Source organism: Heterodontus francisci, chromosome 8 (assembly GCF_036365525.1).
Source record: "Heterodontus francisci isolate sHetFra1 chromosome 8, sHetFra1.hap1, whole genome shotgun sequence".
NCBI lineage: Eukaryota > Metazoa > Chordata > Chondrichthyes > Heterodontiformes > Heterodontidae > Heterodontus > Heterodontus francisci.
In genome coordinates this window covers 16,598,877-16,626,495 of record NC_090378.1, presented here as the reverse complement: position 1 = coordinate 16,626,495, position 27,619 = coordinate 16,598,877, and the positions used below count along the sequence as shown (strand labels likewise).

Below are 27,619 nucleotides of genomic sequence, written 5' to 3'. Positions count from 1 at the left end.
CTCAACTCATTCAAAAGGAGTCTGGATATGCACCTCAAGTGCCGTTATCTGCAGGGCTACGGACCAAATGCTAGAAGGTGGGATTTGTCTCGGTGAATCATTTTTTGGCCGGCACAGAGATGATGGGCTAAGTGGCCTCTTTCTGTGCCGTAAACGTTCTATGATTCTATGATTCAAATGGAGTTAGTTCACAGATGAACCCTGATCTTCATTGAATGGTGAAACTGGCTCAAAGGATTAAAACATCAGAACTTAGGAACATAGAACATAGGAACATAGTTAAATGGCCTCCTCCTGTTCCTATCTTCCTATTAACTGTGCTATATAAATGCAAAATGTGTGAAACAATTTTGAGTAACCACAGAATATATAATTGGGGGAGTATTTAATCTGCAATTAAACCCTGTGAATAGTCTGCAATGAAATATCCCTGGATAATGCAAACAGGGCTGACCTCAGGGAGGATTGATTAAAGACTTGTAAAAATATTCGTTTGTGTCTACTGTGGACAATCGGTCACCAGAATTGTTCAGGGATCACCGCTCAGATGTACCGTTTAGGCACATCTTGGTGTCTCATTTAACGGGAGCTCGGTCACTCCCACTATCCGGCATCATCAGCATCAAGTAAGACAGGCTATATGGTTTGTTGGCGAACTGACACAAGTACAGAGGCGGTTCCTTCACACCGTTAAGCTGACGGTTCGGGTTCAGGGGTAGTATAAAAGGGATGTGCAGAAAGATAGGACAGAGCAAATCAGTGGAGAGGAGGAAGCTGTTCTCTTGTTGGAAGGTTCAGCCTGGTACAGTGTGCCTTATACCTGAGTTCAGCCTCTTACAGAGCATATCACAGGTAAAGCAGCGAACATCAGGAGACATGAACACAGGCGAGGCGAAGGATTACCTCTCCAAGAGGAAGATCTCCCAGCTGTTTGAGGTGAGCTCCAGCTGTGCTGGTAGGGGGAAAGGAGCGGGGAAGGCAGTTCCTGATCTCACCAAAACAAAAAGAAAAGGCTTTTTTTAAAACTCCCACGTCTTCTAAAATTAAAGTTGAACCCTCCCAATGAGCATTCTGAGAACTCAGAACTCAAGGTGAACGCTTCGATGTTAAGTGCTCCTGGCTCATCGAATACTTCATCAATGATTTTGTCCATTTTCGGGCAGCAGGAATGGGTTAATTTTGGGTATTTCGGAATTTCGTTTAAAAAAAAACACGCGGATAAGCAAGTTACTAATGTGTGATTTTGTAATTAACACCGTTCATGGCAAATGAGGTCATTTCAGTTTTGACAGTGGGATGGGCACACTGAGTTACTCCAGTTTGGGAATACTGTCCCTTGATCACATTTATTGGTGGGGTGGGGGTTATACGAGTGGCTCTTAAACTTTTTTGGTTGAAAGATCTCTTTTCAAGTGGATTAGTAATCACAGACCCCCTCCCCAATCGAAATGATAATACTGTGTAATGCTCAGAATTGCTGCATGTATAGAATGTTTCAATAATGCTTTTAGGAAAACAGATAATTACTTAGAGCAGTACTTTGAGGACTATTTCAGTGATGTAGACAGTGATCAGACACACCAGAGATAAGGGTAAGTGGGGGTGGAGCAAAAGATAAGGGAAGGTGTTGATAGGACAGAGGGTCACAGAGAATAACTAAGCAGAAGGTCATGGAGTAAAGGCAAAGGGTGTGTTAATAGTGTGGTGAAAGACAAAGCGTTAGTGCAGAGAGGGTATTAAATGACAGAATAATTAACAGCCCTGGCCAAAAGCATAAACATGAAGAAAAAGTGGGCAGGCACATGGTAAAAAAATGAATTATGAAACAAACTAAAATAAAAAAAAATGTATAAATAGAAATAAAAAGGGGGGCCTGTCATGCTCTGAAATTATTGAACTCAATGTTCAGTCTGACAGGCTGTAGCATGCCTAATCGGTAAATGAGATGCTGTTCCTCGAGCGTGTATTGATGTTCACTGGAACACTGCAGCAATCCCAGGACAGAGATATGGGCATGAGAGCAGGGGGAGGGGGAGGGGGGGGGGGGGTGGGGTGGGTGTTGAAATGGCAAGCAACAGGAAGCTCGGGATCGTGTTTTCGGACTGAGCAAAGGTGTTCTGCAAAGCAGTAGGCCAATCTGCATTTGGTCTCCTCAATGTAGAGGAGACCACATTGTGAGCAGCAAATACAGTATACTAATTTGAAAGAAGTACAAGTAAATCACTGCTTCACCTGGAAGGAGTGTTTGGGACCTTGGATAGTGAGGAGAGAGGGGGTAATGGGGCAGGTATTACACATCCTGCGATTGCATGAGAAGGTGCTGTGGGAAGGGGACGAGGTGTCAATGGTAATGAAGAAGTGGACTAGGGTGTCACGGAGAGAACGATCCCTTCGGCATGCTGACCGGGGAAGGGAGGGGAAGATGCGTTTGGCACCGATAGTCATCAATGTACCCCCGCCCACCACTCTCTCAACTCTTTTTCCAGTACAATGCGGTTTCCTGCTCCTGCCCTGACTGGAAAACCTTAGCAACTTTGTTTCCAATTTTCACCCTTCTCTCACCTTTACATGGTCCATCTCCGACACTTCCCTTTCCTTCCTTGACTTCTCTGTCTCCATCTCTGGGAATAGGCTGTCTACTAATATTCATTATAAGCCCACTGACTCCCACAGCTACCTCGACTACACTTCTTCACACCCTGCCTCCTGTAAAGACTCCATTCCGTTCTCCCAGTTTCTCCGTCTCCAATGCATCTGCTCTGATGATGCAATCTTCCATGACAGCGCATCTGATATGTCTTCCTTTTTCCTCAACCGAGGATTCCCCCCTACTGTGGTTGACAGGGCCCTCAACTGTGTCAGGCCCATTTCCCACACCTCTACCTCACCCCATCCCCTCCCTCCCAGAACCGCGACAGGGTTCCCCTTGTCCTCACTTTCCATCCCACCAGCCTCCAGATCCAAATGATCATCCTCCGCCATTTCAGCCACATCCAGCGTGATGCCACTACCAAATGCATCTTCCCCACCCCTCCCCTGACAGCATTCCGAAGGGTTCGTTCCCTCCGTGACACCCTGGTCCACTCGTCCATTAGAAACATAGGAGAATAGGAGCAGGAGTAGGCCATTTGTCCCTTTGAGCCTGCACCACCATTCAATACGATCATGGCTTATCATCCAAACTCAGTACCCTGTTCTCACTTTCTCCCTGTATCCCTTGATCCCTTTAGCCCCAAGAACTAACTCTTTCTTGAATATATTTAATGATTTGGCCTCAATTGCTTTCTGTGGTAGAGAATTCCACAAGTTCATCACTCTCTGGGTGAAGAAATCTCTCCTCATCTCAGTCCTAAATGGCTTACCCCTTATCCTTAGACTGTGACCCCTGGTCCTGGACTCCCCTGCCATCGGGAACATCCTTCCTGCATCTTGGCTGTCCAGTCCTGTTAGAATTTTATAGGTTTCTATGAGATTACCCCTGACATCTCATCCCCTTTCCACGGCACCTTCCCATGCAATCGCAGGAGGTGTAATACCAGCCCCTTTACCTCCTCTCTCCTCACTATCCAAAGCCCCAAACACTCCTTTCAGGTGAAGCAGCGATTTACTTGTACTTCTTTCAATTTAGTATACTGTATTCACTGCTCACAATGCAGTCTCCTCTACATTGGGGAAACCAAATGCAGATTGGCTGACCGCTTTGCGGAACACCTTTGCTCAGTCTGAAAACATGACCACGAGCTTCCTGTTGCTTGCCATTTCAACACACCTCCCCCTGCTCTCTTGCCCACATCTCTGTCCTGGGCTTGCTGCAGTATTCCAGTGAACATCGAGGATCAGCATCTCATTTACCGATTAGGCTACAGCCTACCTGACTGAACATTGAGTTCAATAATTTCACAGCATGACTGGCCCCCCTTTTTTGTTTTATTTTAGTTTGTTTCATCATTCATTTTTTTTTACCATGTGCCTGGCCACTTTTCTTTTTCATGTTTATGCTTTTGGCCAGGGCTGTTAATTATTCTGTCATTTAACATCCTCTCTGCACTAACACTTCGTCTTTCACCACACCATTAGCACACCTTTTGTCTTTGCTCCATGACCTTCTGGTCAGTTATTCTCTATGACCCTCTGTCCTATCAACACCTTCCCTTGTGTTATCTTTTGCTTAAAACCTATTACATGTCTAATATTTGCCAGTTCTGATGAAGGGTCACTGACCTGACACATTAACTCTGTTTCTCTCTCCACAGATGCTGCCAGACCTGCTGAGTATTTCCAGCATTTTCTGTTTTTATTTCAGATTTCCAGCACCTGCAGTATTTTGCTCTCTTCAGGTTTTGTCCATGTCTCCTTTAAATCTGTCATCATCACCCTTCTCTTCAAAAACCTACCCCTTGACCCCACTGCCCTTGCAAACTACTGTCCCATCTCCAACCTCCCTTTCCTCTCCAAAGGCCTTGAACGTGTTGTCGCCTCCCAAGTCCGTTTCCATCTTTCCCGAAACTCCATGTTTGAATCTCTCCAATCAGGTTTCCGTCCTGCCACAGTAACCGAACAGCTCTTATCAATGTCACAGATGACATCTTATTTGACTGTGACAAAAGTAAACTTTCCCTCCTTGTCCTCCTTGACCTGCCTGCAGTCTTTGACACGGTTGACTACATCATCCTCCTCCAGCACCTCTCCACTGTTGTCCAGCTGGGTGGGTCTGCTCTCACCTGGTTCCATTCTTATCTATCAAATTGTAGCCAGAAAATCACTTGCAATGGCTTCTCTTCCTGCTCCCACACCGTTACCTCTGGTGTCCTCTAAGGATCTATCCTCGGCTCCCTCCTATTTCTCATTTACATTCTGCCCCTCGGTGACATCACCTGAAAGCACAGCGTTAATTTTCACATGTACTCTGACAGCACTCAGCTCTACCTCACCACCACCTCCCTCAACTCCTCCAATGTTGCTAAATTATCAGACTGTTTACCCGACATCCAGTACTGGATGAGCAGAAATTTCCTCATATTAAATATTGGGAAGACTGAAGCCATTGTTTTTGGTCTCCATTCCAAACTCCGTTCCTTAGCTACCAACTCCATCCTTCTCCCTGGCAACAGTCTGAGGTTAAGCCAGTCTGTCCATATCCTTGATGTCATATTTGACCCCAAGATGAACTTCCATTCTAATATTCGTGTCATCACTCAGGCAGCCTATTTCCACCTCAGTAACATGGCCCGACTTCATTCCATCTCAGCTCATCTGCTGCTGAAACCCTCATTCATGCTTTCATTACCTCTAGACTTGACTATTCCAACACACTCCTGGCTGGTCTCCCACATTCTGCTCTGTGAACTTGAGGTCATCCTAAACATTGCTGTCTGTGTCTTAACTTGCACCAAGTCCTGTTCCCCTATCACCCCTGTGCTCGCTGACCTACATTGGCTCCTGGTCAAAAAATGTCCTGATTTTAAAATTCTCATCCTTGTTTTCAAATCCCTCCATGGCCTCGCCCCTCCCTATCTCTGTAATCTCCTCCAGACCCACAACCCTCCGAGATATCAGCGCTCCTCAAATTCTGGCCTCCTGTGAATCCCCGATTTTAATCGCTTCACCATTTGTGGCTGTGCCTTCAGTTGCCTAGGCCCCAAGCTCTGGAATTCCCTCCCTAAACTCTCCACCTCTCCACTGTGCTTTCCTCCTTAAAGACTTTCCTTAAAACCTTCTCCTTTGACCAAGCCTCTCCTTTTGCAGTTCAGTGTCATACTCTGTTTTATAATGCTCCTGTAAAGTGCCTTGGGAAATTTTATTACGTTAAGGACATTACATTAATGGCACTATATAAATACAAGTTGTTGTTGTTGTTGAATGTGGCATTCTCAAGAATATTCTGCAGATCTATGCAAACCCAGCCTAGTTTCTCAGTGTTATTTAATCATTTAAGGAATTTACATTGTTGCAACATGGTGGAAGATTTAAATAAGACAAACAGATTGCAAGAATCAAGCCAACAAGAGATTAATATCGGCAGAAAATGATAGAAATACTCAGCAAGTCAGGCAGCATCTGTGGAGAGAAAAAAAGAGTTAACGTTTCAGGAACTTGGAAAAATTAGAAATGTAATAGGTTTTGAGCAAAAGAAAGGGGAAAGATGGGAAGAAGAACAAAAGGGGAGCTCTTTGATAGGGTGGAGGGCAGGAGAGATTAAATGACAAAAGATTTCATGGTGTAAGGCCAAAAGGAGTGGTAATGGGACAGGTAAAGGAACAAAAGATGTGTCTTGTGGAGGTGTGAATAGCTGCCAGCCGAATGCAAAGTAAAGGAAATTAGAAAGAACAAGAGTAAAAACCAAACCAGCAAAAAATACGAAACAAAATGGGGGCAGTGCTTATAATCTAAAGTTGTTGAACTCAATATTGATTCCAGAAGGCTGTAAAGAGTCCAGTCGAAAGATGAGGTGCTGTTCCTTGAGCTTGTATTGATCTTCATTGGAACACTAACAGGCCAAGGATAGAAAGGTCAGAGTGGGAACAAGGTGGAGAATTGAAATGACAGGCGACTAGAAGCTTAGGGTCATGCCTGCAGACTGAATAGAGGTGTTCCCCTGAGCGGTCGCCCAGGTTATGTTTGGTCTCCCCAATGTAGAGGAGACCATATTGTGAGCAGCGAATACAGCATACTAAACTGAAAGAAGTACAAGTAAATCACTGTTTGTCTGTGCCGACCATCAACCACCCATCTATACTTATCCTACACTAATCCCATATTCCTACCACATCCCCACCTGTCCCTATATTTCCCTACCTATACTAGGGGCAATTTATAATGGCCAATTAACCTAGCAACCTGCAAGTCTTTGGCATGTGGGAGGAAACCCATGCAGACACAGGGAGAACTTGCAAACTCTACACAGGCAGTACCCAGAATTGAACCCGGGTCGCTTGAGCTGTGAGGCTGCGGTGCTAACCACTGCGCCACAGTCCCTTTGGAATGCTAAAAGGTTAGTGGAGGAAAAGATGTGTTTGCTAGTGGGATCATCCTGGAGGAGGCAGAAATGGTGCAGGATGATCCGTTGAATATGAAGGCTGGTGGGTGTAAGGTGAGGACAATGGGAACCTTATCATGTTTCTGGGAGGAAGCAGAAGGCAGATGTGCATGAAATAGCATGGGCATGGTCAAGGGCCCTGTCAACCATGATTGGGGGGGGGGGGGCATCCTTGATTGAGGAAAAAAGAAGACATATCAGAAGCTCTAATATGGAAGTTTGCGTTGTCTGAATAGATGCAACAGAAATGGAGAAACTGGGAGAATGGAATGGAGTCCTTACAGGAAGCAGGGTGTAAGGAAGTGTAGTCCAGGTAGCTGTGGGAGTCACTGGGCTTATGGTGAAAGCCTATCCCCAGAAATGGAGACGGAGAAGAGGAGGAAGGGAAGGGAAGAGTTGGAGATGGACCATGTGAAGGTGAGAGAAAGGTGGAAATTGGAAGCAAAGTTGATGAAATTTTCCAGTTCGGAGTGAAAGAAGAAAACAGCACTAATACAGTCATCAATGTACCTGAAAAAGAGATGAGGGAGGGGGCCTGAGTGGGACTGGAACAAAGAATGTTCCACATATCCCATAAAAAGGCAGGCATAGCTAGGACCCATGCAGGTACCCACAGCAACACCTTTCATTTGGAGGAAGTGAGTGGAGTTGAAGGAGATATTGTTCAAAGTGAGAACAGGTTTAACCAGGCAGAGGAGGAGGGTGGTGGTGGATGGAGACTGGTTGGGCCTCTGTTCCAGGAAGAAGCGGAGAGCCCCCAGACTGTCCTGGTGGGGGATGGAGGTGTAGAGAGATTGGACGTCCATGGTGAATAGGAGACTATGAGGTCCAGGAAATTGAAAACTAGTAAATGTGACAGAGGCATCGCAAGAGTCATTGATGTAGGTGGGGAGAGATTGGACAAGGAAAGAAAAAAATAGTCAGGAGGGGAAGAAATCAATTCAGTGGGGCATTATAATGGCACTTGCTCACTGCATGAATTCAAATTCAATGCACTCCAGTATCACAGCAGCAGCTGGCCTCCCATCTCCCCTCCCGCTGAAAGTAAATGGGAGACTCACTACTGAAAAGCACAGCAACCAAGGCGCCCATCACTGCAAAGAAGGACAAGTATTCAGGAGCTTCAAGAGTGGACACGGTGTCAGCTACTTGCACGGGACCAACACTAAGTATTAATTTATACAAAGCAGGCAGCTTATCTTTTCTTTTCTTACTGCGCTTTTCCCCCTTTGTGATTTTCTCTCTCTCTAGCCCACTAGAGAGAAAATTCCGCAGAGAGGCTGGAATTCTTCAGTTTGCAGACCCCAGTTTGAGAACCACTGTTTTATATCAGTGTACAGGGAAAGTTGCGCTTGTGAACAGTTTAGATGTTTCCGCACTGTGCATTTGAGCTGGGGTTCAATTGACTGCGTTCCTGGCATTGGTTGGGACTATGTAGGTGGTGTGGGGACAGGGTGTGGGGACAGGGTGTGGGGACAGGGTGTGGGTGGGCGTGTTAATGATTAGCACCTTTCATGACTTCAGGAGTTTCCAAATTGCTTTACAGCCAATGAAGTACTTTTGAAGTGAAGTCACTGTTGTAATATTGGAAACATGGCAACCAAATTTGTGCACAGCAAGATCCCACAGACAACAATGCAATAAATCATCAGATCATCCATTTTAGTGATGTTAGTTGAGGAATAAATACTGGCCAGGATGCAATTGATTACAACAACTTGAATTATACTTTACTCTAGAACAGATGTCGCAAGCCATTTCACTTTGGTATACTCGGGAACATGGACTCCAAGCCAGAAAAAGACATATTTGGAGAGACGGCAAACTTGGTCGATGATGTGGCTCTTCATGAGGGGCTTAGAGGAGATGGAAAGATTTAGGGAGGAAATATCACAGCCTGCGGCCTAGACGGCTGTAGGCATGGCCACCAATGGCTGGGGAAAATGGGAGGATGCACAAGGCAAGCTTCAGAGGAATGGAGAACAGGGGAGAGTTGTGGGGTTGGAGGAGGTTACTGAGATAGGGAGAGGTGAGGCCCTGAAGGCATGGGAGTCTTATTTTTGAGATGCTGGGGGATGGGGAGCTAATGTAGGTCAGCGAGGACAGGGTTGGTGGGTGAGCAGGTCTCGGTGCAGAATACACCCACTTTACACCAGTGTATCTGAATATCATCCTGAGGGTTCAGAGTTATGAGAAGAGACTTGGGGAGTAAACTAGGACTGTACTCACTGGAGCAGAGAACATTGAAGGGGATCCAGTGGTAACTTAAGAAGGTCTCAAAAGAGGTTGAAGGGGAAAATAATGACTGATTGGGATCGACTTCCCTCACGGGTTCTCCCGTCTCCTACAGAAATGGTCTAAATAGCTGTTTATTACATTTCTCCAGGATTTTGCCGAAGTTCCAATAGAGGATCAAAACCACCAACCCTCCCACCCCACTTGGTGGAAATTCCGCTGCATTATCCCTACTGGTCTGTGAATCACTGCCAAGGGGTCATAAACTCAGTAATGATGCTATGAGCATGAAGGGGGAGTTTAGAAGAAATGTTTTTGCACAAAGGGCCATAACATGATTTAAAGGATTTGATAGAGTAAATAGAGAGAAACTATTCCCTCTGGTGGTGGAGTCCAGACAAGGGGGAATAACCTTAAAATTAGGGGTGATATCAGGAAGCAATCTTCACGCGAAAGGTAGTGGAAATCTGGAACTCTCTCCCCTCAAAAATGTTGTTGAGGTCAGGGGTCAATTGAAAACTTCAAAACTGAGATTACCACAAGTAGCCATTGTGACCCTGTAAATCACAACATTTAAAAAGGGAACTCGATCCTTGAAGAGGGAAAAATCTTAGGATACAAGGAGAGAGTAGTAGAATAGAATTCAAATGGGCTAAGAGTACTGCAAAGAATGTTGATATTTCTATGGTAATACCAGCCGTCCCATCTCACTACCACCTCCATTGAAGATACATTTATAGTTTCTGACAAGTGCTGTTTTGTGCAACAATCTTGATACCTTTACCACAGCTGCTCAGGGAAATTAGTGGAAGGCTGTACTGAAATGTCAGGAAAATGTCTCCTCATATATGTCATCACTGTACAAGATACAACATGAACTTTACTGCAATCATGAATAGGAAGAAATGTAGGAGTGGAATTAACGGGAAAAGGAGAAGCAGCTGATTCCTGGGACTTTCAAAAACCCATTTTTTCCAGCTCCCATGATGTTTATAAACTGAAGAAACCCAAATCCACAAGAAGCTGATGCAAATCTTGATGTTCCTATATAGCTTTAAGTATTCATATAACACAGCTACTCGTCTATAATTTTAATGGAATTTAATGACCCTTAGTCTTCCCTGTTCCTGCTGCAACTTCAGGCTTTTGAAACCCAGCTTACAGTCAGCAGAATCATTGGATCGCCTCATCTCAGCCTCAGTGGCCGTCCCGCACTGTGGGACCATAGCGGCCAACTGCCTGACACCAGGGGGCCTCAGCGGCCACTCCCTATGCTGTGAGACCTCAGTGGCTGCCGTCCTGCACCATTAGGCCTCGCCGCCCTCCCTCTGGTTGTCGGGATCGCAGGTCAGAGATAGAGCTACGATATTGTTGCTCCAGTCACTTCACCCCACCCCTCCCCCAGTGCCTGCAGATTTCAGTAACGTGGAGAGATTAAAGCTGGGATTGTTCTCCTCAGAGCAGAGAAGGTTCCTGGGAGATTTAATAGAGGTCGTCAAAATTCTGAATGTTTTTGATAGAGTATATAGGGAGAAGTATATAGGGGAAGAAGAAAAAAATGGGTGGTTGATGGTCGGCACAGACTCGGTGGGCCAAAGGGCCTGTTTCAGTGCTGTATCTCTAAACTAAACTAAACTAAAAGTTGTTTCCACCGGCAGTAGGGTCGGTAACCAGAGAACACCAATATAAGGGAATTGGGAAAAGAGCCAAAGGGGAGATGAGGAGATTTTTATTTTTATGCAGCAAGCTATGATCTGGAAAGCACGGCCTGAAAGGATGGTGGAAGCAGATTCAACAGAAACTTTCAAGAGGAAATTGAATTATATACTTGAAAACAACAACACCAACAAAAACTTATATTTGTATAGCGCCTTTAACGTCATAAAACGTCCCGAGGTGCTTCACGGGAGCATTATAAAACATGACACGGAGCCGCATATGGAGATTAGGTCAGATGACCAAAAGCTTGGCCAAAGAGATAGGTTTTAAGGAGTGTCTTAAAGGAGGAAAGTGAAGTAGAGAGACAGAGAGGTATAGGGAGAATTCCAGAGCTTGGGGCCTAGGCAACTGAAGGCACAGCCACCAGTGGAGGAGCAATTAAAATTGGAGATGCACAAGAGGCCAGAATTAGAGGAGCGCAGATATCTTGGAGGGTGGTGGGGCTGGAGGAGATTACAGAGATAGGGAGTGGTGAGGTAATGGAGGGATTTGAAAAAAAGGATGAGAATGTGTGTTGGAAAAGTCAAGTCTAGAGGTAACAAAGGCATGAATGAGGGCTTCAACAGCAGATGAGCTGAGACGGGTGAAGCCAGGCAATGGCTTTCGACAAAGTCCCACATAAGAGATTAGCGTGTAAAATTCAAGCACCTGGGATTGGGGGGTAGTGTATTGCGATGGATAGAAAATTGGTTGGCAGACAGGAAACAAAGAGTAGGAATAAATGGATCTTTTTCTGAATGGCGGGCAGTGACTAGTGGGGTGCCGTAGGGATCGGTGCTAGGATCCCAGCTATTCACAGTATATATTAATAATTTAGATGAGGAAACTAAATGTAATATCTCCAAATTTGCAGATGACACAAAACTGGGTGGGAGGGTGAGTTGTGAGGAGGATGCAGAGAGGCTTCAGGGTGATTTGGACAAGTGGGTTAATGCATGGCAGATGTAGTATAATGTGGATAAATGTGAGGTTATCCACTTTGGAAGCAAAAACAGGAAGGCAGATTATTATCGGAACGGCTACAAATTGAGAGAGGGGAATATGCAACGAGACCTGGGTGTTCTCGTACACCAGTCGCTGAAGGTAAGCATGCAGGTCCAACAGGTGGTAAAAAAGGCAAATGGTATGTTGGCCTTCATAGCGAGAGGATTCGGGTACAGAAGCAGGGATGTCTTGCTGCAATTAAACAGGGCCTTGGTGAGGCCACACCTGGAATATTGTGTGCAGTTTTGGTCTCCTTATCTGAGGAAGGATGTTCTTGCTATAGAGGGAGTGCAGCGAAGGTTTACCAGACTGATTCTTGGAATGGCGGGACTGACGTATAAGGAGAGATTAAGTCAGTTAGGATTATATTCGCTGGTGTTCAGAAGAGTGAGAGGGAATTTCATAGAAACCTATAAAATTCTAACAGGACTTGACAGGGTAGATGCAGGAAGGATGTTCCCGATGGTGGGGGAGTCCAGAACCAGGGGTCATAGTCTAAGGATATGGGGTAAACCTTTCAGGACTGAGATGAGGAGAAATTTCTTCACCCAGAGAGTGGTGAGCCTGTGGAATTCGCTACCACAGAAAGCAGTTGAGGCCAAAACATTGTAAGTTTTCAGGAAGGAGTTAGATATAGCTCTTGGGTTTAAAGGGATCAAAGGATATGGGGGGAGCGGGAACAGGTTACTGAGTTGGATGATCAGCCATGATCATAATGAATGGCGGAGCAGGCTTGAAGGGCCAAATGGCCTACTCCTGCTCCTATTTTCTATGTTTCTATGTTTTATGTTTCTATGTTACGGAAGTGGAAATAGGCGGTCTTGGTGATGGCGCCAATAGGAGGTCGGAAACTCATCTCAGGGTCAAATGTGACACCAAGGTTGCGAACAGACTGGCTTAATTTCAGGCTGTTGCCAGAGTGAAGGATGGAGTTGGTAGCTAGGGAAAACAAAAAATTTGCAGAGCTATAGGGAAAGAGCAAGAGAGGGAAACTAATTGGATGGCTCTTTTTTGGAGCCAGCACAGGCACAATGGACTGAATGGACTCCCTCTGTGCTGTAGGATTCTATGATTCTAAAGAATGGCAGGTCTGCAGAATGACATCTGATGGCTAATAGTAAGTAACTCTGTAATCTGTATTGGGACATTAAGGTGCTCTGATCCACACTGACCTGCTGTGTTTTCTGTTTCTCTTCCAGACACTCGACATTTGCTCATTGTTGATCTGAAAAAGGCTGCCTCTTCTCAGAATTGTAATCTTTTGTGGTTTTCTTTCCTCACAGTACAGGTTTATGTACCCAGTTAGACATTTCTTTCTGTACTCATCACAGCGAGGAATGTTAGTGCTGGGATTAGCACCAAGAGCAAAGTATTTTTCTCCTTCTGTTTTCTAAAATGTTTCTCTGTCTCTGGGAGTGTGTCAGTAAATGCGGGATGTGTTCCCAAAAAGAAAAATTCAAACACCACCACTGTGCAGTGTTTCCTGACCTAACCCCGGTGTCACTGACAGGAATTCAGTGGTATATTCTGTTTCCTTCCGTACAGAGTATGCTCACTGGGTTGATGTACTACAGGCCGGACGACCCTGTCGACTACTTGGAAAGTTGCCTGAAGAAAGTGAAGGAGCTGGGAGGACCAGACGGAGTGCGGTGGGACACTTTTGTGGCCCAGGAGAAGAGGACGTTGCCTCCTCTGAACGGTTGCCAGGCCAGGAGATCATTCATCAGGAACGGTAAATGACCCACTTTTCCCCACTTGGGACGTGAAACCGCCCAAACCAATTATCGTAGGATTCAGTGACTTTCCCAGAGAGGAGGACAAGGCAGATAATTTGTCCCTGCTCAGAAATATGGTTGGAATCCCATTAACCATTGGTGTCAGCTGTAAGTCAGTCGGTAGCCCTCTTGCGTCTGAGGCAGAAGGTTGCGGGTTTAAGTCCCACGGAGAATTGGTCCCCGTGATCTAGGGCAGGCACTCTGTGCAGTGCTGAGGGAGTAATACACTGTCAGAGGTGCTATCTTTTCGGTAAACTGAGGCCTCATCTGCCTGTTCGAGTGCTTCAGGCAATGTTAAAAATCCTACTTATCTTTTTAACTATCTGAAGAAGATCAGGGAATTGTCCCAATGTCAGCCTGGATTGTGTATTCGAGATTCTGGAGTGGGGCTTAAACCCACAACATCCCTGATGAGCCAGGAAAGGGTAGATCAACGAAACAAAGTTGACACATCAGAATGACTGCATGAAGCTACATTGGCAAAGTCAAAACAAGATTCACCAAAACTAACAATCACATCAGAGAGCTCTCTGAATATGAATTTTCTTTCTTCACATGTGAAATTGTTTGAAAGTGAGGGCCAGAGAAAAGAGATCCGAGAGTTGAAAGGATTGTTAAATGTCAAACACATAATGCATTGACTAATAAAGACGTAGAGACTTATTTCCTGCTGTTCTGCTTGCAGTTCTGCCTGACAGTCACAATTTTCCTTATCGGCGCTATGACCGTCTGCCTCCCATTCATCAGTTCTCCATCGAGAGCGATACAGATCTGTCTGAAACTGCCGAGCTCATTGAAGAATACATGGTGTTCGACCCAGTCAAAGCTCGCCCATGGATCATACTGCTCATAGGTATGAGTGTCTATCAGAAAACTGGGGTGAAGGAAAAAAGAACGAGTTTTAAAAAAATTCATTCTCTGGATTTGGGTGTTGCTGGCAAGGCCAGCATTTATTGCCTATCCCTTGTTGCCCTGAGAAGGTGGTGCTGGAGGCCCATCTGCAACCACTGGTAATGGTTTGATACAATAGAGTGGCTCGCTAGGTCACTTCACAGGGCCATTAAGAGTCAACCATGTTAGTGTGGGACTGGAGTTACATATAGGCCAAACCAGGTAAGGCAGGTTTCCTTCTATAGAGAGGACATTGATTAACCAGTTGGGTTTTTACGACAATCCGACAGCTTCATCAGCTGACATCAGCTTTTCATCTTCAGGTAGTTTTTGACTGAGTTCAAATTCGCAGACATGATAGGATTTGAATTCATGTTGTCTGCAATTACTAAAGCAAAATACTGCAGAAGCTGGAAATCGGAAATAAAACAGAAAATGCTGGGAATACTCAGCTGGTCAGACAGCATCCATGGAGAGAAAAACAGAGTTGATGTTTCAGGTTGCTGACTTTTCATCAGAACTGGAAAGAGTTAGAGATGTGAGAGGAAGAAGCAGAGGCAGAGCAATGAGGAACAAACAAAAGGGATGGTCTGCAATAACGTGGAAGGCAGGAGAAATTAAATGATGAAAGGGATGATGGTGCAAAGTAAAAGGAGATAGTAATTTGGACAAGTAAAGAAACAAAAGATAAGTCTAGAGGAGGTGTAATTGGAATTAGTAGAATAGTTAGCAACATCTGTTGGATTACTAGTTCAGTTACATAACAATGACATCACTGTACCCCAACATGCAGCAGGATCTTGCATTATGTTTAGCAAACTTTGGACCTCATCTTTAGTGGAGATTTTTTGTTTGTGCTCATCAAGGTGAGGAATGTTATTGCTTTGGAATGGAACACTTTGCCTTTCTGACACGCAAAAGGGGGTCACTTTAACTTTGGGCGACAGCAGGAAATGGGAAATATTGATTGGTTGCCCCTAACGCACCTCTCCAGATGGAAGAGGGCAAATCTCAAGGGCAATTAGGGTTAGGGATGGCCAATAAATGCTGGCCTTTCCAGTGACACCCACATCCCATGAACGAATAAAAAAAAAAGAAAATTGGGAGAACGAGCAGCCAAGCGATTTTTCCACCATCGCTGAGAAAGTTAAATGACCCGCAACGTCTCCCATCAAACTCTCACCAGACCAAGCACTTAAATGAGAGAATTTCCCCCTTCCTGGCCCCAACAATGTGCCCCAGTATTAGCCATGGCTCAATTGGTAGCATTCTCACCTCTGAGTTACAAGGTCTGCATTCAAGTCCCACGCCAGGGCTTGAGCTAACGCTCCAGTGCGGCACTGAGGGAGTGCTGCACTGTTGAAGCCATCTTTCAGATGAGCTGTTTAACTGAGTTCCCAAAGCCCCATTTTGAAGAATTGCATGGGAGTCTTCCCCTATTGTCCTGATCAATATTTATCCTTCAACCAATTATCTGGTCATTATCATATTGTGGGATCTTGTGTATAAATTGGCTGCTCCATTTCCTGCATTACAACATTGAACACACTATCAACATACTTCATTGGCTGTAAAGTGCTTGGGGATGTTCCTGTGAAAGGAACTATGTCAATGCAAGTCTTTCTTTTTGATGCTCCCATTTGTTGCTATTCTAGGTGGTCCGGGCAGTGGGAAGGGGACACAGAGCCTGAAGATTGCCCAGCGTTACGGATTTGAATATATTTCAGTGGGAGAACTTCTCAGAAGGAAAATGATCCACAATACAACTTGCAACAGGAAGTGGAGTTTAATCGCCAAAATAATCACCAATGGGGAATTGGCACCACAGGTAAGGGCCTGAAGCAATAAGGGCCTGAAGTGTCAAAAAACCCCCCAATTATTTTGGAGTCTGGTGACTATTGTTACATAGTCATTCTTCACCAGCAACATACAAACATATGAATTAGGAGCAGGAGTAGGCCATTCGGCCCTTCAAGTCTGCTCTGCCATTCAATAAGTTCATGGCCGAACTGATTACTCCACATTTCCACCTAGCCCCGAAATCCTTTCACCCCTTTGCTTATCAAGAATCTATCTACCTCTGCCTTAAAAATATTCAAAGATACTGCTTTCACTGCCTTTTGAGGAAGAGAATTCCAAAGACTCACGACCCTCAGAAAAAATTTCTCCTTATCTCTGTTTTAAATGGGCGACCCCTTATTTTTAAACAGTGACCCCTAGTTCTAGATTCTCTCTCAAGGGGAAAATCCTTTCCACATCCTACCTGTCAATACCCCTCAGGATCTTGTGTTTCAATCAAGTCACCTCTTACTCTTGGTAGTAGTCTAGTAAACCTTCTCTGTACTGCCTACAACGCATTTACCTCCTTCCTTAAATAAGGAGACTAATATTATACACAGTACTCCAGATGTGGTCTTACCAATGCCCTGTATAGCTGAAGCATAACCTCCCTACTTTTGTATTCAAATACCCTCGCGATAAACTATAACATTCTATTAGCTTTCCTAATTATGTGCTGTACCAGCATACTAACCTTTTGTGACTCATGCACTAGGACACCCAGATCCCTCTGTATCTCAGAGCTCTGCAATCTCTCACCATTTAGATAATATGCCAAAGTGGACAATTTCACATTTTCCCACATTATACTCCATTTGTCAGGTCTTTGCCTACTCACTTAACCTATCTATATCCCTTTTGTAGCCTCCTTATGTCCTCTTCACAATTTACTTTCCTACCTATCTTTGTGTCATCAGCAAATTTAGCAACCATACCTTTGGTCCCTTCATCCAAGTCCTTTATATAAATTGTAAAAAGTTGAGGCCCCAGTACAGATCCTTGTGGTACACCACTTGTTACATCTTGGCAACTGGAAAATGACCCATTTATGCCTACTCTCTGTTTCCTGTTAGCCAGCCAACCTTCTATTGATGCCAATATGTTACCCCTACACCATGAGCTTTTATTTTCTGGAATAACCTTTGATGTGGCACCTTATCAAATGCCTTCGGAAATCTAAGTACAATACATCCAACGGTTTCCCTTTATCCACAGCACATGTAACTCCCTCAAAGAACTCCAATAAATTGGTTAAATATGATTTCCCTTTCACAAAACCACAGAGAAAGCCAATTCACTTAACAACAAAACACAAGCTTGCATTTCTATAGATCCCAGAATGTCCAAAAACGCTTTACAGGCAATAAAGTACTTTTGAAGTGTAGTCACTGTTGTAATGTAGAAAATGCAGCAGCCAATTTGTACACAGCAAGCTTCCACAGACAACAATGTGTTAATGACCAAATGATCTTGTTTGTAGTGATATTGGTTGAGGGATAAATATTATCCAGGACACATGGGAAAACTCCCGTGCTCTCCTTTCAGTAGTGCCAATGGATCTTTCATGTTTGCGTGCTTTCTGGCCTGGTCCCAGCCTCCTGGCCAGCTTTCAACCAAAAACAAATTAACTGGTCATCCACCTCACTGCCTTTTTATGGGGTCTTGCTATGAGAAAAATGGGCACCATGTTTACACAAATAAAAACACTAAATACACTGCAGAATAATTCATTGTAAATTCAGTCTGAAATGTGATAAATAAGCCCCAATGTTAAGGAAGAACATCACCTTCAAGTTCACTTTCAACTCATACACCATCCCAACGTGGACATCTATTGTTGTTTCTTCAAGGTGTTGGGTCAAAATGTGGGGACACCTTCAACACACGGACCACAGCAGGTTCAAGACGAAGGCTCACCCACCACCTTCCACAGGGCAAGTACGGCAGGACAATGCCAGTGACGCCCACATCCCAAGATTCAAAAAATCGTTCTGGATCTCTTTCTCACAGTTATTAAAATTAAAATCCAAATGCATTTGTAATTTCTTTTTGGGGATTTTTCTGCTTATTAAGGTTTTTGAGAAAAGAACATTTTTCAGTTTGAGCACTCAGTATCTGTATCAAGTCCACTTTTAACTCTGTGTAAGTGAATGGGTTTTGAGTGACTTGGCTCAGGTTAGTTGGTAAGTAGCTTTACAGGTAACACGTGGTCCACATTATCTTTTGGACTGCTTTCAATCGCCAAAGCGGATGGGAGAGCATTTTTCCCATATTGACCCTGGGTTTCTTTTTCTGGGTTATGTTGCTTCTCCCAGGAGATTATATGGCTGCAGGGGGGAGCAGGATGGTGGGTATAAGGAGGTGCGAGGAGGAGAGAGAGGAAGTGTCTAGTTATTATGCTCCAGCCACTATGAGTATGGAGCAGGTCTGCTAAACCAGCTGTCCTTATCCTGCTCGGTTTTGTTTTCTTATTTGATAGAGTTCCCTCCACTGTGCCTCACTGTGTTTCATTCTCATCTTCGGAGAGAGCCCCCTTCCTGCACAGTTGAGATTTTTCCAGTTGCTAAACAAACCCACCCCTTGTCCTCTCTGAGTGACTGTGTTTAGATTAGAGATACAGCACTGAAACAGGCCCTTCGGCCCACCGAGTCTGTGCCGAACATCAACCACCCACTTATACTAATCCTACACTAATCCCATTTTCCTACCAAACATCTCCACCTGTCCCCCACCTGTCCCTGTATTTCCCTACCACCTACCTATACTAGTGACAATTTATAATGGCCAATTTACCTATCAACCTGCAAGTCTTGATTAGTGTTGAGTTAGGGGTGGCTTGGTGCTGTGGATTCCAGCCCATTAGGAACTGCATTGAGACTGCCCGAAGCCTATTAACGCAAAGCCTTTACAGTCAGGCGATAGAGAGAGGGGCAACTCGGGTCTGACACCAGCCGTCTTCTTGGTCATTGAGTGAGTTTACTAATCAGTCTTGCCCTTGGCTCTGGTTCCGAGTCAATAGGTCATGGATTCAAGCTCCACTCCTGATTCATGCTGATACTTCAGTGTAGTTCTGAGGGAGTACTGCAGCTCTGTTGTTAAACTGAAGCTTCATCCTCCTGTTTGGCTGGCTGTAAAAGATTCCATGGTGCTATTTTGAAGAAGAGCAGGTGAGTTATCCCCAGTGTCCTGGCCAATAATTATCCTTCAAAACAAATCACTAAAACAGATTATCTGGTCATTATCACATTGATGCTGGTGGGCACTTGCTGTGCATAAATTGGCTGCCATATTTCCTACATTACAGCAGTGACTACATTTCAAAAGTACTTCATTGGCTCTAAAGTGGTTTGGGACAGAGGTTGTGAAAGTTGCTATATAAATGCAAGTTCTTTCTCTTAAAATGGAGAGCCAATAAACACAATAAAAGTGCAAACTCTGGCATTCTATTATCATTTGTATAAACCCATATATTAGTTAGCTATTGCATGTAATAGTGGTCATTCAGGTCAAGATGCTATAACTGAAGAAACCTACCTTGTCATCCTTGCGTTTAACATTCTTCTAGACAACACAAGCACTTTTTGATAGATTGTTCTCTCTTGTATGTCTCTCCTTTGAAGGAAACGACCATTACTGAGATCAAACATCGTTTGATGCAGTTCCCAGATGCCCAAGGATTTGTCATTGATGGATTTCCAAGAGATGTTGCTCAGGTGTTGACCTTTGAGGACCAGGTATGGAACACTTTCTGTGTTCTCCTTTTCAGGGGTCTCACCCGGGATTAGAAGAACATAAGAACTAGGAGCAGGAGTAGACCAGACGGCCCATTGAGCCTGCTCCACCATTCAATATGATGGCTGATCTTCTGCCTCAACTCCACTTTCCCGCCTGCTCCCCATGTCCCTTGATTCCCTGAGAGACCAAAAATCTATTTCTCAGCCTTGAATATATTCAACAATGGAGCATCCACAGCTGTCTGTGGAGAATTCCAAAGATTCAAAACTCTTTGCGTAAAGAAATTTCTCCTCATCTCTGTCCTAAATGATCTACCCCTTATCCTGAGACTGTGCCTCATGTTCTATATTCTCCAGCCAGGGGAATCAACCTCTCAGTGTGTGCCCTGTCAAGCCCCTTCAGAATCTGGTATGTTTCAATGAGATCGCCTCTTATTCTTCTAAACTCCAGAGAGTATAGGCCTAATTTACTCAGCCTCTCATCATAGGACAACCAGCTCATCCCAGGAACCAATCTAGTGAGCTCTTCTGTCTCTGCCTCTGCCAATGACTGCTCTGCCTGCACTGAGCATGTGCACGATATTTCTCTTCCGCAACTCACTCTCACTCTCTCTCTCTCTCTCTCTCTTGGGTTGAAGGTGTCGGTAGCAGAAGGACTTTGGAATTCAGCTAGTGATGATTAGGCTCATCTCTGCCCCTGCCTCAGTCCATCTGCTGCTAAAACTCACATCCATGCCTTTGTTACCTCCTGACCCAACTATTTCTGCTGCCCTCATCCTAACTCGCACCAAGTCCCCTTGACCCAATTTGCGTGCTCGAACTGATACATCATTGCCACGGCAGTACAAGGATTTGATAAGGTGGATACAGACAAAATATTTGGGGGAACCAAGATCATCTCAAAAGTAAAGCCAGGGCATTTTGAAGGGAAATCACTATTTCACGCAATGGGCAGTGGAAATGTAGAATTCTCTCCTCCCAGGAGGTTGTGGCTGCTGGGAGAGTTGGAGCTTTCAAGAGTAAATTAAGTAGATTTTTGTTGGATGAGGGTATTCAGGGATTTGGAGCTGAGGTACAGATCAGCTGTGACCTAATTGACAGGCTTGAGGGATTGAATGGACAACTCCTGGCCCTTTTGATTCTATAAGTAGGCCCTGAATCCCGCCTCAGCATGTTTCTTACTCTCTCTCTTCATTCTTACCGAACAGATCTGCACCCCAGATTTAGTTGTGTTCCTTGCATGCGCCAATCACCAATTGAAAGAAAGGCTGGAAAAGCGGGCAGCACAGCAAGGTCGCCCTGACGACAATCCTAAAGCGATCCAGAGACGACTGACAACCTTCAAGCAAAACACCATCCCATTGGTCAAATACTTCCAGGAAAGGGGTCTGATTGTTACGGTAAGTGTTATAGTTTTAAATGGTCCTCTTATCTTTTGAATGTAATACGATAACTACATTATCATTTCTAATCTAATATAACTTTGACTTTTCACATGAATTTTGTGTTGTGAGCCACATTTTCTAAAGTGTTCAGAGATCTACTCATTGCAATGAAGATACTTGTGGTAATCCAATCCCAAAATATGAGTCATAACTACACTCTTTTCCTCTCCGTTGTAACCTTTCATGTGTTATCGATATCCAGTCTGACCTTTCCTCTCTTCTTTCTTTTAAGCTCCAACAATGTCCTCCATCCTCCTCCTTTCATTGCCTGTGTTGAAATTGAGACTCATAACATGTTTTAACTTAGAATGGAAATTCTTACCTCCTGGAACCTTCAGGTTTAAAACCCAAACTCCGTGCCATGTAACCACCAGCTCTAAATTTACCTCATGTTTACTTTTCAACCTTGGTGATGTCTTGAAATCATAGAAAGAGGCCATTCAGCTCATCATGGGTATGCTAGCTCTTTGAAGGAGCTATCCAATTAATCCCTACTCCACTGCTCTTTCCCCATAGCCCTGCACTTTTTTCCTTTTCAAATATATATCCACTTCCCTTTTGACTATTTAATCTGCTTCAACCCCCTTTCAGGAAGTGCATTCCAGATCATACCAACTTGACATGTTTAAAATAACCCTCATTCCACTCCCCACTCCCACCCCCAGCTTTTTTACGCCTTCACCAAAGTTTTGCAACTTAAAGAGAATGTGATTGAACTTCTCACTCTGGAAAGGAAAACAATCTGTCACAACACCAAGGAAAGAGTTAAATGGTAAGATTTTAAATGGAGTGGAGGGACCACAGTGTGCAGGACATTGAAGGAGGTGTTGCAAAGTACCATAAGAAGGGACAAAGTAATCCCTGGTTTTGTATCGCGAGGCATACAACACGAAAACGAGGGGTTAATGTTGGATTTGCACGGGTCTTAGTTGGAATATTTTGTTCAGTTTTGGGCACTTTACTTTAGGAAGGGTAGAAAGAAAGACTTGTATTGGTGTAACATTTTACACAGTGTTCAGATCTCCCAAATTGCTTTACAGCCAAAGAAGTACTTTTGAAGTGTAGTCGCTGCTGTAATGTAGGAAACGGGGCAGCCAATTTGCACACAGCAAGCTCCCACAAACAGCAATGTGATAATGACCAGATCATCTGTTTCAGGTGTCGGCTGAAGGATATATATTGGCCCCAGGGAACCTGGGAAGAATTCCCGTGCTCTTCTTCGAAATAGTGCCGTGCGATTCTGTTGCCAGGAGCTTCAGTTAAGATTGGGGAGCCTGCAAAGCAGCTGGAGTGAAACTATTACTGCTCAGCCCATCACTTAATTTTAAGTGAAAGTAGGGAAAAGAACAGCGAGTTCCCACTGACAAATATTACTGAAAAGTGCAATTATTTTTTCTCAGTGTAATGGAAAATAGTTTTAATAACCCAACTACCCTGTTGGCTTACATCCCCTGAATATGAATGTAATACTTACAGCATACTCCTAATCTGCATAAAGGAGGGGAATAGCGGCCAGGGTTGACATCAAATAAGGGCATGGTCAGTCTCGGCAGCGACGCCTCACATGGCTGAATAGTCCACCGTGCTAACAGTCTGCCTGCAGATAAGGGACGGTGACGTTTTACCTCAGCAATTTCAACAAAAAAAGATTTTGTGTTTGTATACAAACAGACGAACTAGGAGCAGAAGTAGGCTATTCAGCCCCTCAAAGCTGGTCCGTCATTCCATAAGATCATGACTGCTCTGTTTGTGGACTCAATTCCACTTTCTTGCCTTCCCCCAATACCCTTATATTCCCTTATCACACTTTTCAGATCTATCCCAAAGCAGTTCAAGATTTGTATGGCAGTGTAGTGGTTATGTTACTAGTGTAGTACTCCAGCGGCCAGACTAATAATCCAGGAGAATGTGAGCTCAAATCCCCAATGTGGCAGTTTGAGAATTTGAATTCAGTTTTGAAATAAAAGTGACCATGAAGCTGTCTGTCATTAAAAACTCAACTGGTGCACTAAGGTCACCTGCTGTCCTTACTGGGTTTGGCCTATATATTGTTGGTTCTTAACACTGCAGCGGCCTAGCCACTCAATTGCCAGGACAACTAAGGAAGGGCAATAAATGTTAGCCTTACCAAGAATGAATTTTTTAAAAAGTGAAGAAAAAATTAAATGAAATTGATGGCTGCACCTTCATTTTGCTAGGCCCTAAGCCCTGGAATTCCCTCCTTACACCTCTCTGCCTCGCTACCTCACTTTCCTTCTTTAAGACAGTCCTTAAAGCCTAGCTTTTTGACCAAGCTTTTGGACATCCGACCTAATATCTGATTTTGTGCCTCGGTGTCATAATTTGTTTTAAGAAGCTACCATGAAGCGCCTTGGGAAGTTTTATTACATTAAAGGTGGTATATAAATATAAGTTGTTGTTGAATAGCACCTTGCATGACCTCCGTATGACCTAAAGTCAATGAGGTACTTCTTGAAGTGTAATCACCATTGTAGCGTAGGAAATGTTGCACTCAATGTATGCACAGGAAGGTCCCACAAACAGTAATATGATCATGACCAGATAATTTGTTTTTAGGTATTGGTTGAAGGATAAATATTGGTCAGGATATCAGAGAAACCGCGCTTGGTTCGTTAAATAGTGTCATGGGATCTTTTACATTCATCTAAGAGAGCAGATGGGGCCTTGGTTTAATGGCGGCACAATGGCGCAGAGGTTAGCACCACAACCTCACAGCTCCAACAACCTGGCTTCAGTTTTGGGTACTACCTGTGCAGAGTTTGCAAGTTCTCCCTGTGACCATGTGGGTTTCTTCCGGGTGCTCCAGTTTCCTACCACAGCCAAAGACTTGCAGGTTGATAGGTAAATTGGCCATTGTAAATTGCCCCTAGTGTAGGTAGGTGGTAGGAGAATTGAGGGAAGGTGGGGATATGGTAGGGAATGTAGGATTAGTATAAATGGGTGGTTGTTGGTTGGCACAGACTGGGTGGGCCGAAGGGCCTGTTTCAGTGCTGTATCTCTAAAACAAAAGGCAATGGCTCTGACACTATATAACAGTACTGAGGGAGAGCTGCATTGTTAGCCTGGTTTATAGGCTCAAGTCACTGGAGAGGGATTTGAAGTTTCAGACTCCAAGACAAAAGTGCTACCCACTAAGCCATAGCTGGCATCCAACAGGAGCAATAATTGCTGGAAATACTCAGCCGGTCAGGCAGCATCTGTGGCGAGAAAAACAGAGTTAACCTTTCGGGTTCTGATGAAAGGTCATCGACCTGAAATGTTCACTCTGTTTCTCTCTCCACAGATGCTGCCTGACCTCCTGAGTATTTCCAGCATTTTCTGTCTTTATTTCAGATTTCCAGCATCCGCAGTATTTTGTTTTTGACATCCCATGGAATTGAGTATTGCTGAAAATAGAGACATGTTGTCGAAGCTTTTCATCTTGCACTCATCAGGACAAACCACAAGAATACCAATGTATGGGGAAACAACAACTTTATACTGTAAGGGAAGAGAGTGTTGATTGGTTGACAAGTTAATTCTGATTGTTAGAGGCGTTACCATGGAGAATGCACCAGTTTACAATGACTGACTGTTAACTGCCAAGCTTTGTTTGAAATTTAAACTGAGCAGCTTGACTCTGATTTGTCACGGGCATTGCAAAGTTTGAGTTGGCCAAATGGTTGGGCGAATTGTTACATCCAGATTTGAGCAAGTTCTCCACATGCACAGTGAAGGATTCCTTCACATTTGCAAAGACCATACAGGACTCTTATATCGATAGCAATGCCATATCCATGTGTTCATTTGACATTGCTAGCCTATTCACCAAAGTAACACTTAAGGAAGCCATAGATATTTGCGCTACAGCACTATATCATGATGATCTAGACCCACCACCATTGCGTGAATCATGATTCATCTAACTTATGAATTTGGCAACTCGCAGTTGAGTTCGGTTTTAATGATATCATGTATGCCCAAATAGATGGTGTTACCATGGGATCCCCTCTGGGCCCAGCTCTCACAAACATCTTTATTGGGTTCCATGAGAAATGTGTCTGAGGGAATGACACCTAACTGCCTACCTCTTGCATATTTCCGATATGTAGGTGATATGTTTGCTTTATTTGAATCCGCAGCAGCTTGCAATAATTTCCTTGCGCATCTTAATGGGCTCCATCCTACGCTCAAATTCACCTTTAAAATGAAGCAGTCGAATGAGCTCCCTTTTCCTTGACGTACTAGTTGAGAAATCTGTTAAGGGGTTCTCTACCACAGTCTACCGCAAACCTACCTTCACTGGTCAATACACGCGTTGGGATTCTTACAGTTCCACATGCTATAAGATGGGCCTTACTGGCAACCTCGTAAATAGAGCCTGAGTCATTTGCTCACCAAACGGGATTGGACAAAGTCAGCATGGGTTTACGAAAGGGAAATCATGCTTAACAAATCTACTGGTGTTTTTTGAGGATGTAACCAGTAGAATAGATAAGGGAGAACCAGTGGATGTAGTGTATTTGGATTTTCGGAAGGCTTTTGATAAGGTCCCACATAAGAGGTTAGTGTGCAAAATTAAAGCACATGGGATTGGGCGTAATATACTGGCATGGATTGAGAATTGGTTGACAGACAGGAAACAGAGTAGGAATAAATTGGTCTTTTTCCGGATGCAGGCAGTGACTAGTGGGGTACCGCAAGGATCAGTGCTTGGGCCCCAGCTATTGACAATATATATTAATGACTTGGGTGAGGGAACTAAATGTAGCATTTCCAAGTTTGAAGACGGCACAAAGGTGGGGGGGGAATGTGAGCTGTGAGGAGGGTGCAAAGAGGCTCCAATGTGATTTGGACAAGTTGAGTGAATGGGCAAATGCATGGCAGATGCAGTATAACGTGGATAAATGTGAGGTTATCCACTTTGGTTGTAAAAACAGAAAGGCAGATTATTATGTGAATGATGATAAATTGGGAAAGGGGGAGGTGCAACGAGACCTGGGTGTCCATGTACACCAGTCACTGAAAGCAAGCATTCAGGTGCAGCAAGTAGTTAGGAAGGCGAATGGTTTGTTGGCCTTCATTGCAAGAGGATTTGAGTACAGGAGCAAGGATGTCTTACTGCAGTTATACAGGACCTTGGTGAGATCACATCTGGAGTATTGTGTGCAGTTTTGGTCTCCTTATCTGAGGAAGGATGTTCTTGCCATGGAAGGAAGATTTACTCGGCTGATTCCTGGGATGGCAGGATTGATGTATGAGGAGAGATTAGGTTGACTAGGCCTATTTTCACTGGAGTTTAGATGAATGAGAGAGGATCTCATAGATACCTATAAAATTCTAGCAGGACTAGACAGGCTAGATGCAAGGAGGATGTTCCCGATGGCTGGGGAATCCAGAACCAGGGGTCACAGTCTCAGGATACGGGGTACGCCATTTAGAACCGAAATGAGGAGAAATTTCTTCACTGAGGGTGGTGAACCTGTGGAATTCTCTACTGCAGAAGGCAGTGGAGGCCAAGTCATTAAATATATTCAAGAAGGAGATAGATATATTTCTTAATACCAAAGGAATCAAGGGATATTGGGAGAAAGTGGGAACAGAGTACTGAATTAGACGATTAGCCATGATCTTTTTTGAATGGCAGAGCAGGCCTGAAGGGCTGATTGGCCTACTCCTGCTCCTATTTTCTATGTTTCTATCATGCAAGCTTGTTGCTGAAATAGGGCGAATCAAAGACATCCTGCGTGACACTGGCTACCCTGATCAGATCATTTCTCGCTGTATATCGCGCAAACTTATGAACGGGCCTAAGGCCGTCATTTTCAGCCCTGAAAAGTGCCCAATCTACCTCCAATTACCCTGGAAGGGTAATGCATCCCAAAAATTTGAGCAACAGGTGAAACTAGCTGTTTCACGCTGCTACTATGCAGTAGCAACATGTGTGGTGTTCGCCACTAA

The 27,619-nt window shown here is 44.2% G+C and overlaps 1 protein-coding gene across 5 annotated transcripts in view; it reads left to right on the top strand.

The window, feature by feature from the left end:
- Positions 1-872: 872 nt before the first annotated feature.
- ak5 (adenylate kinase 5) overlaps positions 873-27,619 on the top strand; it is an 82,862-nt gene continuing 56,115 nt past the window's right edge. The window contains exons 1-6 of one of the 5 annotated variants that reach the window (XM_068036700.1): positions 873-936; positions 13,520-13,706; positions 14,435-14,602; positions 16,296-16,468; positions 20,100-20,213; positions 21,422-21,613. In XM_068036700.1, the coding sequence (XP_067892801.1) occupies positions 877-936; positions 13,520-13,706; positions 14,435-14,602; positions 16,296-16,468; positions 20,100-20,213; positions 21,422-21,613 (894 nt within the window). In that variant the 5' untranslated portion in view covers positions 873-876. Of the gene's footprint in view, positions 937-13,325; positions 13,344-13,428; positions 13,707-14,434; positions 14,603-16,295; positions 16,469-20,099; positions 20,214-21,421; positions 21,614-27,619 lie in introns of those variants that run through there. The other 4 variants (XM_068036703.1, XM_068036701.1, XM_068036702.1 and 1 more) reach the window with 4 other exon arrangements.